The sequence below is a fragment of the Alligator mississippiensis genome, chromosome 1, assembly GCF_030867095.1.
Source record: "Alligator mississippiensis isolate rAllMis1 chromosome 1, rAllMis1, whole genome shotgun sequence".
Lineage (NCBI taxonomy): Eukaryota > Metazoa > Chordata > Crocodylia > Alligatoridae > Alligator > Alligator mississippiensis.
In genome coordinates, this window is record NC_081824.1 from 243,126,748 (window position 1) to 243,145,239 (window position 18,492).

Below are 18,492 nucleotides of genomic sequence, written 5' to 3' on the forward strand. Positions count from 1 at the left end.
TTGTTGTTCTCATTGTACATCTGGGGAGCTGAGAGAGATGCAGACAGACAGACAGAGTTTGGGGCCCTTAAAGGCATTTAGCATCTGACTGTCTTTAAGTGCTTCTGCAGATCTGGGCTTGATTGACTTGAACATGGTCACCTAGGGAAGTGACCACAGGTCTCTGAAGTCCTGGGTGAGTGAGTCAACTACTGGGCCATGCACCCTCTCCCTGGTTCTTTTGCTCATATCATAGATGCTGACTTTGTTTTTTGCTGGCAGGTACTTTTTTTGGCATTCCCATGCTGAGCCCCGCACATGCCCAGAAGAGGCAGCGCGCTACTTCAGCTTGCTTCAGCTGATGTGACTCATGGGTTCTGAGCACCCACTAATTTTTTTTGGTGGGTGCTTGAGCCCTGGAGCACCCATGAAGTTGGAGCCTAAGACTCACATTGTGTGGCTTGTCTTAACCTGAAAATGATAGCTCTTTGGGAGTGGGACTGCCCTCCTACCTTTTTATGGTGAAGATCACTTTTTGGTTCCCCAGGATCTACCATGGCCCTCCCCGCTCCACCTGCCCTATGTCCTGCCCTGCCTCCCCTGCCTCCCGGACAAGTTGCCTGGGCTCTGACCCTGCTCACCCAGCCCAGCCCGGGCAGCAGGGTGTATAGCTCAGCCCAGCCATGTGTGTCCTGCCGCCCCTGATCATGGAGCCTCTCACGGATTCAGATCGACTGGTTGGTTACCACTGCACTATAGGACTGCAGAGCAGCCTGCTCAGTGGACCCTGACCTGTGATCCTAATCAGAATTCTTAGCTTCTCTGTGGCCCTTTCCTTCTGCCCATCAATACAAAAGCAGAGCAGTGTTGATACCCCCATTCAGAAAAAGGAACACAAAGACAAGAAGGTGAATGGATTTGTCCATGGGTGCACTGCAAATCAGCGTAAAAGCCAAGAACAGATCTTAGATGTAGCGTCCTAAGTACTGTACCACACTGCCTCTCAGGTATTTGGGAGCAATGAGAAGAACAACTGGATGCAGTTTTTTGGGGTGTTTAAAGGTCCCATACACAAGAGTAGTCATTTCACATGGCCTGACGCTTCTTTTTAATACAGGAAATCCTAGCTTGTGGCTGCACAGTGTTAATGAGAAGAAGGAAGGCTGGTCTGGTGGTTTAGATGTAGGACTGGCAATTGGGACATTGGGGAGATTTCTGTAGTGACCTTGGTGAGATAATTAGCCTCTCCATACCCCCGTTTTGTCATATGTAGGGTGAAGTAACAGCTTCCCAGAGTTCTGTGCATCCCTATCCCTTCATTCCTGAGATGCTCGGAGACTCTGCATCGTGAACAAGGCTACCAAGAACAAAAAAGAGGAGACCTTGCAATGCTGTTAGAGTTCTGGACCATGAGATTTCTGTACTCTCAGTCTGCTCGTCATAAAAGATGTACAATCTTATTTGTGCACACAGGCATTTTTTAAAAACAAATACAAGTTGGAGCTGTAAATAACTAGTGCATTCCCAGCAAAACGGATAAAACCAAGCCTTGGAAATAAGCTAAATGTTTAGTTCTTCTGATACTTTTTTCTGATTTTATTGACTAGATTCTCCAAATTGAAGAGGATGCTTCAGTGAGGAGGATTATTCAGGCTGCTGACTGGCTTTTGGATTGCTTGAGCACAATGGAGTCTGCAGGAGATATATCAGCCATGCTGGCCGCTTTCCGGGATTTTTCAGAGTCCCTGCTTTTGCTGAACAATTTGACAGAAAGACGCATTCAGGAACTCAAAGTATCTCCTCAGCAGAAACACTTGGCTGAAACCCTGCAGATCCTTAAGAAATGTGTCCCTCTGCTGCACACAGCCAAGCATGGTGTTCTAAAGCACCCCCAGGACCTGCAGGTGAACCTTTCTAAAGACTATGTTTTTGCCTTGATTAATAGAACTGTAAAAGAACTGATTTCCTTGCTTACAAATGACTCGGGGAACAAAGAACTAAGGGAGAGAAACGGTCTCTTTTCCCACCATCTGAGTCAGCTAATGGGTCTCTTGTCTAGTCCACACCCTAAGCACTTTTATGAAGGTGAATTTAACTCGCTTGTAGAAGCAGTGGTTTTCTACTGCATGATTTTAGCTGACTCATCCAGGCCAAATATTAAGCTGCAGCTCATCAACCATTGCCATCATCTCCTAACTTTCTGGAAGAGCATCTCCAGCCACGCAAAGCTAACAAGACAGGTGGCAACACAAAGTCAGGTAATGGGTGAACTAGTAGAGAAATGTCACACAATGAGGGAGGAAATGAAGAGTCTTGATCAAGCAGTGCTCACTGCCCTTCTGTGTCAGATTGTGGACACATTCACCGAAACGAAAGAACCTCTGAAACGGTTAATAGAAGCTGTGCTGGAGCCTACTGTTATGTCATGTGCGCCTGCAGAAGGGAACAGATTTCTGAAGAAACTTCAGCCTCTCATCACTGCCTTCTTTAGCCACTCTCATCAGATGATCAAAGTGGCCAATTTTGCTCTGGCCAGGTGCACTAAAATCAACACTGTTACTGAAATTGAGGACTGTGTAGGTTGTTTAAATAGACTCCTGGCCACTGTGTCACTGCTCCTCACAGAAGTGAGCAAAGATCCTCCAAAGATTAGCATGTTTGAACATTGGCAGTCCTTGTATCATACATGGGCTGGGACAACAGAAAGCCTGTCAGCATGCTTTGATGAGGTAATCAGCTTGCACGGATTCCTGGATCTGTCTGTTCAAGAAATGGCCGATCACAGAGAAGGTTGTGAGAAAGCTCTGGAAAGTGAGACCTCTGGAGAGTTTTCCTGGCATGCTGCTAATTTTACCTGCCGAGCTGCCCACATTGTCCAGGTCATTCGCAGATATGTGGATAAAGCCAGAGATCCCATTTTCAGGAATGGTTTACTTGTTTTAGTTAAGCAGCTGGACACATCCATTCTTGAAGTCAAAACTGCCGCTGACCAGTGTTTAGAAAGAATCTCCTGCTCACAAGCAAGAAACACTTTCTTAAGGAGGGCAAAGCATCTGGTTGACTCTGCGTGCAGGGTCAGAGAAGGGCTAGATGAGTCCAACCATCCAGCTATTCTTAGCCCCCTTCGGGAGCACATTCGGAAGCCTGACCTTCCCAGAGAACTGGCTTGCATTGCTGCTCATGAACTGCCAGCACCCAGGGCCACACATGCCATAAAAACAAAGACCACTGACAGTAATGAACTACTGGAAGATTTTTTATGCAAACCACTTCAGTCACTCTCCTGTGCTTTTGAAATGCCTCTAAGTGCAGGTAGCTTATATCTTAATGGCGCTCTAAGAAAAGTGGATGTACACCCTGTGATTGGGCAACTCTTAACAGCAACAAAGAAACATGATGTCACAGCTGTCAATACTGCTTGCTCCACTTTGCTTGAACTCTCCAACTGCTGTGTTGATGCAGCTAAAGAAGCCTTACCCATTGTTCAGTCACCTTTGTTGGAAAAGCTGACACACTACAGAAAGATAGTATTATTAACACCACGTGTTGTTAGCTTAGCTAGGGAAATAGCCCCAAACCCGCTGTCCAGTACTGACAAACTCCTTCAAACAGCTATCTTGCTTTCTGAGAGGATTTGTGAAACTAAGCAGTGCCTGATGACTGTGGCAGGCTCTTGGTACAGCCTGTCACAGCAGTTGTTCTGTGTTATATCTCCATATGATTTTCTGAAAAGCAAACAAACTCTGGATGAGATAATGCAGACATTAGCGTTGGTTGTTCAGCTAGCAGGTGACATCGCATGTACAGACACTGAGGAGGAGCACACTGTGGTTCCCAAGATCCATGAAAGGTTTGTAAGAGTTCAAGCAAAATTCAAGTGTGCCCAGACTAATACAAAGCTTTTGTTAGAGAAGGTGCTGTCCTCTGGTACCTTACACTCTAACCAGGCTGGAGTGAACAGATTGGAAGCCAACTGTGTTCTGTGGTCTGTCGTCATGCAAGTGCTCCTGCTCTCTGTGGATCATTTCATAGGAAGAGATGTTTTGTTCTTGAATGAACTGAGAAATACCATGAAGCACAAGCTTTGCCTGCAGACTGTCTTGGCAGCTGTGTCTGAGAGCTCTCTGAGAATACAGGAAGCAGCCTGCTTCTCTCCTGCCTCCTGTGCTGAAGGTGGTAGGGATTGTGAGATTCTTGTGCTGAGGCAGGAAATCAAGATACTGACTGAAGCTGTGTTGCAGGTTGCAGGTATTCTGTCGGTCTCTCTAGTGCCTACCCCCAACCTGTCTGTTCGCTTTGAGCTTCTCCAGCGAGAGCTTGCCATTAGGGCACAAACACTGATACTTTACCTCAACAGCACCAACCAGGAATTTCTAAGGGTCATCCAAAGTGTTGTTCAGTTGGCTCTGCCTTGTGCAAAGGTCCACGACAGCGACAGAGAGATGATCAGAAAGGTCTTTGAAGAGAGGGCTGGGCGAATGATGGCAAATGTCCAGCAAGTCAAAACAATCATTAAAGATGCTCTGCAGAACACTGCATGCTTAAACCTACAGGAAAGCTTGCTTTCAGCCACAGACCACCTTCTCCTCCTTACCTTGGAGGTGATAGGAAGAGCTAGTAAACTCCTACAAAGCCAACAGGACAAGGAGCTTTTCCAGCTGGATAATATTTTATGGGAATGGGCTGCTAAAGCTCACTGGGTTGTGACCCAACTTCAGTCAGTTCCGGGCATCAGGGAATCAGCCCTGGAGCTCATTAAACTGTACTTGCAAAACAGTGAGTCACATAATGTTCCACATCAACATTATGGCACAGCACAGCTCTTCCAAGCTGAAATACCCGGCACAAAAAATCAGAGTTGTGCAGGTTTTGCCAATTCAGCGGAAAGTTCTCTGGCCAAGAGTGAATGGACAGGTTTAGCTGCCAGGGAGACATTTGAAATGGTATAGTGGATTTTGTCACTTCTAGCAATTTCCTAAAATTAATCAGTGTAAATTCTAAGTTGTGCCAATTGCATTTCACTGCTTTTCTGCTATCCTCTGTCTTGTTTGAAATTGCTTTAGAACTGTAACTTTTTTCTTTTTTTTTTTTATCCTAAGCAAAGCATAGGATACTCTAGAATTCTGGTTGTTCAGAGTCTCTGACAATACTGTGACAATACATATCACATGCACCTTTTCTCCAAAAATCAGCTCCCCAAATTTGGGGTGCATATCTTAAGTGAGGAAGTTGATGTTTCTGCCTGGAATAGAAGTACCCCATTTTGATTCCTGTTACAAAGCCAACTGCGTAACAGCAGCAATAGCAGCTGAGAGAGTCAGTTGACTTAATGGCTCATTGTTCTTCCCAATCAACTGCTCTCCTTTTTAATGGTCTTCATGTTCCAGTAATCAAGCTAACTTTTCTTCTGGCACTTTTGCTGCCTGCTAACTCCTCCTGGTCTCCCTTCTCCTATTTCACAGCCTTGCAGAATTTTTAGCTGTGTCTCTGCTCTATGCAAGTTTAAGTCTGGAAAAAATCTTTTCCCCAGTACTTCTGCCCTTACCAAAACAATGTGCATATCTTCAGGGGTGAGTTGTATGCAAGCAAATACAATATGTCCTTGTACCTGCATTACTGCCTTAACGTACAGGCAGTGGAACATCAGGCAGCATGTACCTAGTGTTCTGTTCACTGGGGGTTACAGCCAGGCCTGGCACCAGATTCTCAGGGTTCATGAGACAAAACAACTGATTGCCATGTGAACTTATGTAAAAGAGGCTGGAACTGGAGTTCCCTGTAAACCAGATCTGAGCTCAGAGTTTACCATTGAGTGACTAATGTTGAGTTGAATATGAAGGCATTGGTGCTGATCCAGGGGTCAGTATTTACAACTAGCATCAAGCACCCAGGTAGGATGTAGGTGCATGGCAAGTCTGCCACTCAAAAATGAGATAGTTGCTGATTGTAATCATCATCCTCACCTCTGCAGGGATGATTGCTTTTGGTTCCTGCACTGGTCAGGAGGTGGCTTCACCCAGCACATAGTCTGTCATTTTTTAGCTATGGCTGTGGATTTGGAGCTATGCCCAGGGTTGCCCTGGGTAATATGCTTGCCAACAGAGATCTGCCAACAGGAACCAGAGAGAAGCAGCATCATCATAGAGCAAACACCTGGCCATAGCTACAGGGTGGTATGCTTGCTCTCTCAGCACAGATGCCACAGTTCCTTTTCTGGTACAGGAATAGCAACAAGGAGAAAGTTGGAGGGAGCATCCAAAGTAGAATGCTCATGTCATACTACAGCCTTGTCATTCTGATGACTTAGGGGGGAGGGGGGTGGGCAGGTTACTTCTGTTTATGTAAAGGTGCAAATATTGATATAAGTCATTTGCATAAACTCTCCAATTTCTGAATCTTCAGCCTTTACATATGACAGGGGCAGGGCAGGGCGGGGGACTTCTGTTGCTACCTTGGTGCCAACCTCAGCAATTCCCAGCTCAGCTCCTCACACTGCAGGTCTTTCTTTCCATTGCAGCTGCTGTCTCTACCGAGTTCCTCTGGAATGTCTGACTAAGCATCCTGGGGAGCCCACATTGTTGTCTGAGCTGCAGGGGAGGCCTGAGCACTAGCACTCTGAGGCCTGGGTTCAACATTCTCCCAGTCAGTTTAGCCAATGGGATTTGCTGCTCTTTTAGCTCGTAGGAAGTGCTGGTGCCATTTTTGTATTTAGCTTCCAGTCCTCCAAGGTACGTAGAAGCATAGCAGCATTATTCAGGCATTTTAGAATAAACATTCCAGAGTTATTTTAGGTCATAATTGCTCTTCTGAGCAGCTTAGATCTGCAGTTTGAAAGGACAGTTCAAACTGGGGGTTACATACAGGGATAAGCGAGGAGACATTTAAAAGGAACAATCAGGTTTGGAAAGCTTCTTCTGGGCAGACTCAGTCAAGTGGAAATCAGGGACTTAAGAGTACTGGGCAAGACAGTTCTCATTCTGCCAGGGCACACACAGCAATGCTTATTTGCATGGCTTTGTAGGAATGTCTGAAAGTGTATGTATGCAGAATGGCCCAAGCATTGGTGTGTGCACCAAGATTTAAACATAATTCCTTTTTGATTACAAAAGCATTTTGCAAAGGGGAACCTGAGCGCTCTTCACAATTGCCCTTTGCCATGGAGATGAGTAAAGCAGACTGTTGAAAATAAGATAAATTACCTGAGATGAATCGGTCTCATTGTCTTGCCAGCTCCCGCATGAGTGTTGGAAGGACCCAAACGCCAGCAATGGAGAGTCGCTGTGGGGAGCCCTGCGACCAGAAACTGAAGCTTTACAGGATGACACCAGTAGACTGGGCCAGGTCACCAGGGAACTGGCCACTCAAATGTTTTACATGACACAGTTTCTAAAGAGGAAAGGGCCCATTACGGTACTTCCCCCTGCTGTGTGGTGCAGAGCAGGAGAAAATATATGCTATGGCAACCCGGACCAGAGCAACCCACTGAGCATGCATAAAGACTGAGCTTTCCCATCTGTGAGCCAGACCCTCAGTCCTTGTGTCCACTCAAGTTAAGAATATGGGAATATGGACCTTTAATAGAGTCTGCTCCCCTACACTAGCATGGCAGCTCCCCGTCACCTCTGTTGTCCCTTCAGTTTAGTCTCTGCACCCCCAAAATCATTGTAGCACAGGCTGCAGGCTTGTGAGTCTGTTGGCTAACGCTGCCCTTTCAGCAATGGAGCTGTCAACAGGAAGTACCCTGTTGCCAGGAAACAAAGTGCCCCACAATAAGACCAGTCCACTTCCAGTGTGTTTTGGGTTTGGGGCCATTTGTCAGGGGAAAGGATCACATGGGGGAACTGGGAAGCAAAGACACCAATATACCCTAGCCCAACAGGGACAGGCCATGGGGTTTTACAAGCTGTTTTTCATTTCAGCCAGAGAGTTCTTTACTGCACCTCCTCTCTCCTCTGGTTGTAGCAATCAGTTCCCTGGCCATCTCTTCCGGGTTGCATCTGTTCATTCAGACTTGTCTCTTCCCTCCCATCTCTTGTATTCTGTGTGAGCCTGTGAATTGGGGATGCTGGGTGGTGTAGGTACTAGTGTCAGTGCAGAGTAAAGATGAGACTGGGGAAAGGGCTTTATTCCAGATGCTGGCTCTGGTTCTCAGTGATGCTGAGGGAGTCACGTAGCCTCTGACATCTCTGCTGCCCACCTACAGAGAAGAGATAACAAAGCCCACCTTCAGAGAGAACTTTTGGAACTTGGGAGATAGGACACCTAGATATTAGTAGCAAAGTAAAGGGTCAAGATTTCCTCAGGCCTTTGGTGCTGTGGTTATTGGTGTCAGAGGGAGGAGATCCAGGATAGATCTGATGGAATATTTTTTTCATCTTTCCTTCTCAGCAAACACTGTGTCAGTGATGAGCTGTCTTATGGGCAGAGAACTAAGAGCTGAGTGCAGAATCATAGGATCATAGAAGCACAGGGTTGGAAGGGATGTTAGGGAACACCTGGTTCGACCCCTGGTACAAATGCAGGAATGCATAGAGAGGTGCTAAGCTTAATGATGACTATTGAACTCTCCATGAAATTAGAGTTAATGCTGAATGGGCCACTGCTGCAGAAAACAGCACCATGCAGTCATCACTACAGAGACCCTCAGATAAGGCAAGACATGATGCCTCCTGGACTGTGTTTTAACTCATTCAGCAGGCAAAGAAGCTAAATATGAGGGTTCCAGTCTGCATGGATGGCAAAACAGTTTCTTGTATGATCCCTTCATGGGTTGCCCAAACCAGAAGAAGGCTTCCCCTACCTCTGAACCATCAGCTGCCTGACAGGAGACTGCTCCCCACCCTCTTGTCTAATGGCAAAATGAAAATTCAGGGCTTTTAGGGCCAGGAGGCATGAGAGGAGGCAGAGGTGGCCTGCCCAGTCAGGAATGAGAGGGGAAGCAACTGTTCCCACTTCTCACAACCACCTCCTCCCATTCCCAACATTTGTGTTCAGATCAGGCTGGTTGGTTTTCCAATGCTCCATGTAAATACAACCATCCAGTGCCAGTCTGGGACAACGAGTATGACAAAAGTTTTCTGTGGGTTGTTTTGTAAGTAGCATTGCCCCTCCCCCAGCCAATGTAGAGGTGTTGCTGAGCATGCCTTTGTTTACTAGCACTGCTAGGGGTATTTGTGGAAAGCTCTGAAAAGTTTCCTCCAGAAGGCAGAGAAAGGTGAGAGAGTTCTCTATCCATTTCCTCTCCTATTTCACTATGTCCTCTGACCTGTCACCCCTTCCTCCCTTCCCCTGCTTGGCTTCCTTAAGGCCTGACTGCTTCAGGTTGGGCCCCTAGTCTGTGGTGGTTCTGATCCTTTGATAGAATTACGTATGGCAGCACTTACCATTGAGGCTTCTGCAAAATGGGTTGAAGGAGGTGGAGGAGCTATACGCTGCTGCTGCAAGAGGGGTAGTTTGGAGATGTAAAGCATCCTCCAGCTGTTGGCTGAAGAGTGCTTGCACTGCATCTGCTCTCAGGCTCTCACCAGCACCTCTGGTTTGCCTAAGTGCAGCAAGAAGTTATGGTCGTTATGCTATAGAAGTGATTATAGCCCTAGAAATGATTCACATCCCTCCATTCTACATATGTCTTTGATTTAATTTTAGACCAAAGAGCAGCTTGTTGACTGTGCTGGACAAGTGGCTTCCAAGGGGCAAGTGTTTGTTAAATTTGGCCACATCATTGCAAAGAATTGCTTGGATGACAGGTGTGCACCAGCTGTGCTGCGTATCACGGAGCAGATCCAGACCATCAGCAGCCAGCTCAGCATTCTTGCCAGGTAAATCACAAGGTCAGAGGGTGCTCTTTTGCTCACAGTTAGCGTGCGTAAGAGGTAGGGGTGCCCCTTAATAGTTGAGGATCTTCAAGGGTGCTGCTTGCTGTTTTTCTCACTAGTATGCACATATGGTACCAGTAGCAGTCACTGAGGTGAGCATTGTCTTTGCCTTGGGGAAGTTTCCTCTTTGTTTTACTTTCTTACAAGCCTAAAAACTAACCTGGCCCTTGTTCTCATGCTAGGTGAAGGCAACTGGAGGCTGCTGTTTGCATCCTGGTGACTACCCCATGTGCCTTTTTTGGTGCAGACAGAAGTTACATTTTGTGTGTGACTTGGCCCTTGCAAGCACTCTACATCTGTACTCTGATATGTGTGCGTGGCTGCAGAGTGCTTTTTAAAGGGGCCGATCGCACGAAAAATTAACCTTCTTCAAATGAGGGATCAAATGAAGGTGCTCTGCTTACAGCCCCTAGGGCATTTCCCTAGGGTTAATATTTGCATATTCAGGAATGTCAGGAAGGAAGTGAAAGGGAAGGAGGTAGTGGGGAGCCAGAAGCAGCGCACTACAGCCTGGGCTTTGCTCGGCCTGAGCTGGGGGTGGGGGTGGTGGAGTGTGGATCAGAGCCCCCTCACTTCATGGGCCCTGCCAAGCTGCTTCCAGTACCCCATCTAGTAGGGGGACCACAGGGTGGGGGGGGCTCTGACTCCTCACTCCAGCTCAGGCCTGACAAAGCCCATCTGGCAGAATGCTTCTGCTGGCTGACTCCTCCCTCCGTGCTGACAGCCCCAGAGCTGAGAGGTATGGGGCAGGGCTGGGGAAAGGTGTGGAACAGGCATGCTCCATCCTGCTGGCCAGGAGAGCCGGTGCAGACAGGCTTGATTTCTGTTGGGTTCAGACAGGCGAACATCCATTGGGTCAGGGATGGAGGGCACTCTAACTTAAGGCGCTTTACGTACAGTGCCATGAGTTAGAGTGGGGACCTGAACGTCTATCTGTACCCTTTATAGTTTATCCTGGTCTTGTTAAAAACAAACCATTCCATTCCACTGCCTGTTAACTGGTGCTGAGTCAGATCTGGGTGAGCAGGTCTTAATCAGGATCTATCCATTTGTTTTGTTTCCCTGTAACAGATATGGTTATGTCGTCTCTTTTTGGGGCTGGTATATATGCCTCAAGGTACTTTGTTTGCCCCCATCACTGCACTGGCTGAGCATATTGATAGGAGTGACAGCATCTTCTTGTCCTCCCCAAAAAACTGCCTCTGACTGTAGTGATCGCATATCTTCACATAGCAAGCTGTATAATGTTTTCTTTTTATATTTTAAATACTTTTTAGGGTAAAAGCAGCAATAGCAGGGAGCAGGTGCTCTGCTGAACTCCTGGTAAACAATGCCCAGAACCTAATTCAGGCGGTGCTACAGCTGCTGAAGGCAGCAGAGGCAGCGTGCATCAAAGTAAGTCTGCACTGGGACAGCACAAGGTCATTTATAGGGCAAGTATACATGGAGTAACATTTTTATGATGACATTCTTGGATTAAGACTAGGATATTCTTGAGGAGGAACTGAGGAATTCTAGTGCCACCGGAATCTATAGGAATCTTTGCAGATTCCATTTGAGGTTAGTTAGTGCTAGTGCTGGCAAGTGAGAACAGATATTTGCTCTAACAAAATCTCCAGGAAATTCATCATACTGGACTTCTATCTGCCTGTGGTATCACACCAGTGTTTCTTACCCTAGATTGGTTTTATTCTTTAGGCCTACCATTTGCATCTCTCTTCCACTTTACTATTGCAGTGATCCATGTAGCAGCTTCCTTCTTGCTGAAGACCATGGATTAATTCATTCTTCTAAATAATTAACCTTCACTGTCAGCATTTCTTACTTTTCCATCTAAATTCAGGGGTGCTCATTTTTACATGCAAAGCTCTGAGATCAACAAAGTGACTTCAGCTCCTGGTTTTGGAGAGCGAGGGAATCATTTAAAACTAGAGGTAGGTTCTCACCTGGAATTTGTTTGCAAATAGGCCGTACGTGCCTTCATCTTAGATGTGGCTCAGCTCTGGTTCCATTCCAAAAGCTTCCTGATTACCTGTGATGACAGCAAGACCTTCTTGTAATATTTTAAACAACTGAATAGATCAGGCTTCTAATGGTGAGAAGGAACACTCATCCACTCTCTGCTCTGATACAGCTTTGAACAATAATATGTCCAAATTTCCTTATTAACACAGGACATGGAGCCCCCTAGGGCTGGCTGAATGAGTATGTGCTATTTAACAAGGTAGTCTGTCTTGTTAGGCTCCAACTGCATCTATACAGCTGGTAAATGACAATCACCACTAAGCCCTTTTCAGAGTCACTGTCCCCCATTCTGTATATATTTTTTTTGTTCCTCGTTATATGCATTTGCATTTGGCCCTGCAGATGGCTTATTAGCTCTGCCTTTTCTAGCAGTCCTGCTCATTCTGTAACACTGATTGCCCTCTTTATTTACCAGCCCAATAATCTTGGTCATTTACAGAGGGTTGGGTTTTTTTTAGTAATTACTTTATTTTCTTCCACTTTTTGATGAAGACACTGAATTGACTGGGGCTGAGAATCAATTATAACAGGACTCCACCAGATTCAGTCCTAACGGATGGATGGGAGCAGTCTTAAGGAGCTCAGGGTTAAACCAGTACCTGAGCCTGCAAGGAATCCAGATCCAAATCAGTGGAAGTCAAGGCAGCACAAAGAGGTCAGAATCAGGAGTCTGACCTATGTTTCTAGTTTGTACGTTCCTAGTTCATAGTCTAGTCTAGGCCAGGCTAGGCCAAGCCAGAGGTTGGGAGCTAGGGAGTCCAGAACACCTGATGGGGGTAAGCAGGAGCAAGGTACTGGGGTCCAAAGTAGGGACAAGGCAGGAGCAAGGCACAAAGGTCAAAAGCTGGGAGTAAGGCTAGAGCAAGGTTGGGAGTTGCTGTAGAGTGTGAGGTGTAGAATAGCAATGGCCCCAGTGCAGGGCCTGGGATTATATACTAAACCAGGGGCAATCAAAATACTTCCTGCCAGGCCATTCTATCCAGCCTGTGGGGCCCCTAAAAAATGTAGAAAATTAATATTTATCTGCCCCAGCAGCCTGTCGAAGCTGACAAGAGCCAGGGGCAGTAGGACCCAGGGGGAGCCTCAGTGGGACTGAACACCCCAGCCCTACCCACCCCCAGCCATTTCACTCTCTGTTTGACCCTGCCTTGCTCTAGCACCATATGGCTGCTGCTGCAGCCCTGAACTGGGGAGCATGGGGCCTAGCTGGCACATGTGTGTGTGTGTATGGGCAGGCAGGGACAGTGTGTGTGTGTGTGTGTGTGTGTGTGTGTGTGGGCAGGCAGGGACAATGTGTGTGTATCTATGTGTGGGCAGGCAGGGACAGTGTGTGTGTGTGTGTGTATGTGTGTGTATGTGTGTAGGCAGGGGCAGAGTGTGTGTGTGTGTTCAAAGGGTGAGTTCCACATGCATACCCGGCCATACACATGCACCCACACCGCCCTCACACTGCCATACATGCAGATCCCACCCATCCCCTCACACAAGCCAGACACCCAGCCCCCACAAACCCCTTCCCCACCCACACCCCACATAACACACACACACACACACCCCCACATGTTCTCTCACCCTGCATACCCACACACCCACAGCCCCCCACAAACCTATACCCACCCCACCACAATATACAAGACTAAGACTTCATTTTAAGCTATTGTGCAATCACCTCTATGTACACTACACAAACACATGTAAATCAGGACAAAAATATTGTTTTTGTGAGGGTGTAGATGTTTGCTTTTTAGAATATAATTTTGTATTTTTTTGGTTCCAAGATGGCAAAACCTCTTGCTGAAAGGAGTACTTCCGGGGGCAAAGGGAGGGACTTCTGGTGGCTAAGGTCAGGGGTTAGGGGGCGGGATTTCCAGCCACAAGATGGTGACTGGGGCAGGACATCTGTCAAGGGGTGGGGTACTGTCACAGGGCACTAAGATGCTTGCTTCTTTAAGGGCAGAATCTGCCTAGAGAGAGGGCCCTAGGAGCCAGGCAGAAACCCCACACAGGTGCAGGTTACTATGGCAGCAGGTAAATGATGGAATTAGCTTGAACCTGCACCTGGTCAGCTGACTGGAAGAAGGTCCTGGGCACATACAAACCCCAGGTCTGAGGCCAGCAGGGGTTAGTTCTCTGGCAGCAGCCAGGGGAAGGAGCCTGTAGAATAGAACTGCCCAGAGGTGCCGTGGCTGCCTGATATACTGCTTACAGGACTAATGGAGCTCCCAGAGCTCACCAGGTACCCTGGGCTACAAGTTACTTAATGCCTGGGGAGAAGTTTGCCTCTTTTAAAGGGACAGAGTGCACCCTGCACTGTTTGTATTATGTTATAGACCAGGGTCTTGTGTTTGCCATTGTTATTTAGGCTGGTGGACCTGGCTGAGGCTATTGGAGAGGAGAAGGCCTTATTGGGGCACACTACAGTGTGGAGACCCCAGCACCAGCAGGCGCAGCACCAGTGAGGGCACAGAGACAGGGCTGCAGAGAGCCCAGCACCAGTGAGACCACAGAGAAAGGGCTGTGGAGAGCCCAACACCAGTGAGGGTGCAGAGACAGGGCTGAGAAGAGCCCAGAGATGAAGGGAGGCTGAGTTATATCAAGGCCTCAGAGGGACAATGTTTGAATACCATCTGTGAGGCATGGGGCATAATAAAGGGATGGTTTTGAAGTCACGCATCTAGCCCATAAGGCTTGGAGTGTCCCGCGAGGCAATTCCTTAGAGACGGACCCAGCAAGGGGTCTAAGAACCCACATGGTTTAGTGAGGTCCACCAGGACTGTGACTGCATAGCACCTTGAGGGCAGCCTCCCTTTTTACCATCTATTATCTTAACCATCAAGACGTGGCAGGAGTGAATAGAAGGCACCCATGGGTCAATGCTAGCAAGGTCACAGAGCCCTAGGGGGCATCACGGCAATCCCTAGGGACCCCACCCCGTGGCAGCTACCAATGCGGCCCTCAACAGCTTGCCAAAACTTGGTACTCAGTAAGTGCTGCTGAGGGTAAAGATTTGCCTTCTAATAGAATCTACATTAACTATTATGCTTTCAGATTTCATAGATTTCATAGACATTAGGGCTGGAAGGGACCTTGGAAGTTCACCGAGTTCAGCCCCCTACCCCAGGGGCAGGAAGTCAGCTAGGGTCAAAGGATCTCAGCAAGATAAGCATCCAAACATTTCTTAAAAGAGTCCAGAGTAGGTGCTTGCTCCACCTCTGGAGGGAGTCTATCCCAGGCCTTGGGGGCTCGGACAGTAAAGAAGTTTTTCCTTATGTCCAGCCTAAAATGGTCTTGCAGGAGTTTTTGGACATTGGACCTTGTCATCCCTTGGGGCACTCTGGTGAACAGGCATTCCTCCAGATCCAGATGCACACCCCTTGTGTACTTATAGGCTGCCACCAGGTCACCCCAGAGCCTGCGCTTTTCCAGGCTGAAGGGTCCCATGGCTCTCAGCATCTCCTCATAAGGCCTGTTCTCTTGCCCTCTGATCAAGTGCATGGCTCTCCTCTGGATTCTCTCAAGCTTCTTCACATCCTTCTTGAATTGTGGAGCCCAAAATTGGATGCAGTACTCCAGCTGCAGCCTCACCAAGGTTGATTACAGTGGGAGGATGACATCCTGAGATTTGCTTGCAAAGCCTCTATGGATGCAAGCCAGAATTTTGTTTGCTTTACCAGCTGTGACATTGCATTGGTGGCTCATGTTCATCTTGTGCTCAATCATGACCCCCAAGTCCCTTTTGGCCATGGTGCTAGCAAACAGAGCACTGCCAAGCCTATAAGTGTGTTGTGGGGTTTTTTCCCTGAGGTGAAGTACCTTGCATTTTTCCGCATTGAATGTCATACGGTTTTTATCTGCCCGCTTTCTAAACCTATCAAGGTGAGCCTGGATCACCAGCCTATCCTCGGGTGTAGACACTCTACCACAAAATTTGGTGTCATTGGCGAACTTGGGCAGTCTGATTCTGACACCAGTGTCCACATCATTAATAAAGACGTTAAAGAATATAGGTCCAAGGACAGAGCCTTGGGGACACCACTGGTCATGGAATGCCATGTTGATTCACTTCTGTCAACTACCACTCTCTGGGTCCAACCTTGGAGCCAATTCTCCACCCATCAGACCGTGATGTAGCTGAGGCCTCAGTTGGCCAATTTTTCCATGAAGATATAATGGGACACCGGATCAAAAGCTTTTTTAAAGTCCAGATATATGACATCAGTCTCTTCTCCCTTGTCCAGGTGATATGTCACCTGGTCATAGAAGGAAATGAGATTGGCCAGGCAAGACCAAGATCATTTAGTCCTCCTCAGTTCTGTTAAATGTCTGCCATATTATTTTGTATGGAACTAACTTGTTAATCAGAATGTCAGATGGCACAAAGTCAAACACCTGTTTTTTCCACAAGGCCCATTACCATTAGGATCTCCATCCTTTAGCTCTTTGTTGTCACCATCCTGTATCAGCCACTCCATTGTGTTGCCTGAGACAAATTTTTCTTTGACTTTTTTACTTTTTTGCATGGTAAGAAATTTAAACCAGCTTGCTAATGTCAGTATGTTATTGTATGATTATTTATTTCTTTCAAACAGGGCTTGCGGCAGCCATCTCCTGACTCAGAAGAAGGGGAGGTAGCTGCTTTTTGTACTCAGTGGAAAAAAACCCTATTATGGCATAGAACCAAAGAAGCTTTAAACCCAGACAGGGATGAGTTAGGACTTCGCAAAACACGTGCAGGGCTTGAACCCACTCTTACAGCCCTGGTTCAAGGACCATCATCTCAATGTTAAAAACTCTCCCACCTACTCTTACCCTGTTAAAAAAATCCTGGTATGGCTAGCGCTCCCCAGGAACAGGAAGAGATCTCTGCCAGTGGCAAAGAATTTGCTGCCTGGAAGGGTAGGCCTCTCGTCACTGACCTCTTTTGAAACTTCCTGTGCTCACCAGAAACAGGACACTAGACACTAGAAGACTGTACATATTTTCCAAGGGCCATGAAGAATTAATCTCCCCCTAGGTTGTTTTACCTAAACAGTTGGCTTGTAAATGGAAATTCCTCCATTCAGAGGCCCTTCACACCACAATGTGTTGGTTCAAATTCTGGACCTGTGGGTGAATACACAGGTGTTGATGTTAACCTAACAATGTTCATGAGAACTTACTTGTCCATCGTGGCTACATGGCTTTGTGCACCTGCTTGACACTGAATATGAGACTATACCACAGAAGAACCCTCTCAGCTTTGATCTGTTTACTCCCTAGGAAAACAACCTCTGGGTGTGGCTATGCTGCGTAGTAAAGTGTCACCATCTATATGTGTGCAGCATTTACTGTGCAGTAGATTAGTCTACTGCATGGCTGTGTACTACCTGTAAATACAGGTAGTAGATTAACCATGCAACAACTATTGGAAAGTAGTGCACGTGTAGACTGCTGACTGGGAGCAAATTGCTCCCAGTTAGCCCAGACAGCAGGAGGCAGGGAAACTGTCTCTTCCCCCAGGCAGATGCTTTCCAGCCCCATGTCTCAATTGCCAGATTGGGGCAAGGAGCTGGGAAAATGTTCTTTCCCCCAGCTGCTGCTTCCCAGACTCATGCTCTGATTGGCAGATTGGGGTATGGGGCTGGGAAAATGTTCCCTCCCAAGGTGGGGTCTCCAATCCACCTGCCCCCCTCCCCCCCACTTCAGAGCAGCTGGGGAAACTCCAGAATGGACCTCCCTCACCTGCCTTCTCACCCTCCCATCCTGAGTCAGCACAGGAACTGGGAGCTAGGGGACAGAGCTAGGAGAAGAGGCTGCAGAGATGCAGCTTCTCTTCCTGGATTGGATCCAAATCCAATCTCCCACCCACACGACACAACAACTAACCTCTGTTGGATTGGAAGGATCAGTCTAACACAGGGGCAGGCAAAATACTGCCCATGGGCCAGATTCAGTGCACCAGGCCAATCTATCTGGTCCGCGGAGCCCCTAAAAAAGTTTAGAAATTTAATATTTATCTGCTCCTGGCTGCCTGTCAAAATGTCAGGAGCCAGGGGCAGTAGGACCCAGGGGAAGCTGGCAGCAGGACCCAGCAGCCCAGCAGTATGGCCTGCCCAGCCTTACAGAGACTTCTGGCCTGGGACCCTGGGGCTGGTCCCACCTCCCTGTACCAGAAAAGGAAACTCAGATAAGAACATGGGGGGAGGGGGCAGGGAGGCAGGGGAGGACCACAGGCGATCACCCCTGGAGGCAGTCCTCGGGGCTGGGCTAGGCTGGCTCCTGCTGAGTCCTGTGGTTGCAGCCATACAGCCAGGAACCACATGGTGCTGGCAGCAGTGGGCAGGAAAGCAGGGAAATGGCAGGTGGGGGAATTGCAGTGAGTAGGCATGCGGGAACGCATCAACAGCTGGGCAGGAACATAGGGCCCAGTGTTGGTGGGGCCCAGAGTGGTGCAGCAGGAGCATGGGACCCTGGCCTCCCCCTCCAGCACAGCTGGTGCTGGACCCCTTTCTCCTGCTGCCATGCTCTGGGCCCCACTGGCCCTGGCACTGGGACAACAGTGCAGGCCCTGCACTCCCACCCAGCTGTCACTGTGCTCCTGCACACCCATTCACTTCCCCTCCCTCTAACTGTA

General features: G+C 47.9%; 1 protein-coding gene across 1 annotated transcript; it reads left to right on the top strand.

The window, feature by feature from the left end:
• The first annotated feature begins 1,591 nt into the window (after positions 1-1,591).
• LOC109280283 (uncharacterized) lies at positions 1,592-18,228 on the top strand. The gene is made up of 5 exons (XM_019476006.2): positions 1,592-4,922; positions 7,210-7,389; positions 9,625-9,797; positions 11,132-11,249; positions 16,469-18,228. Exons 1-5 carry the CDS (start codon positions 1,665-1,667, stop codon positions 16,664-16,666), a joined length of 3,927 nt encoding a protein of 1,308 aa, XP_019331551.1. The 5' UTR covers positions 1,592-1,664; the 3' UTR covers positions 16,667-18,228.
• The last annotated feature ends 264 nt before the right edge of the window (positions 18,229-18,492 follow it).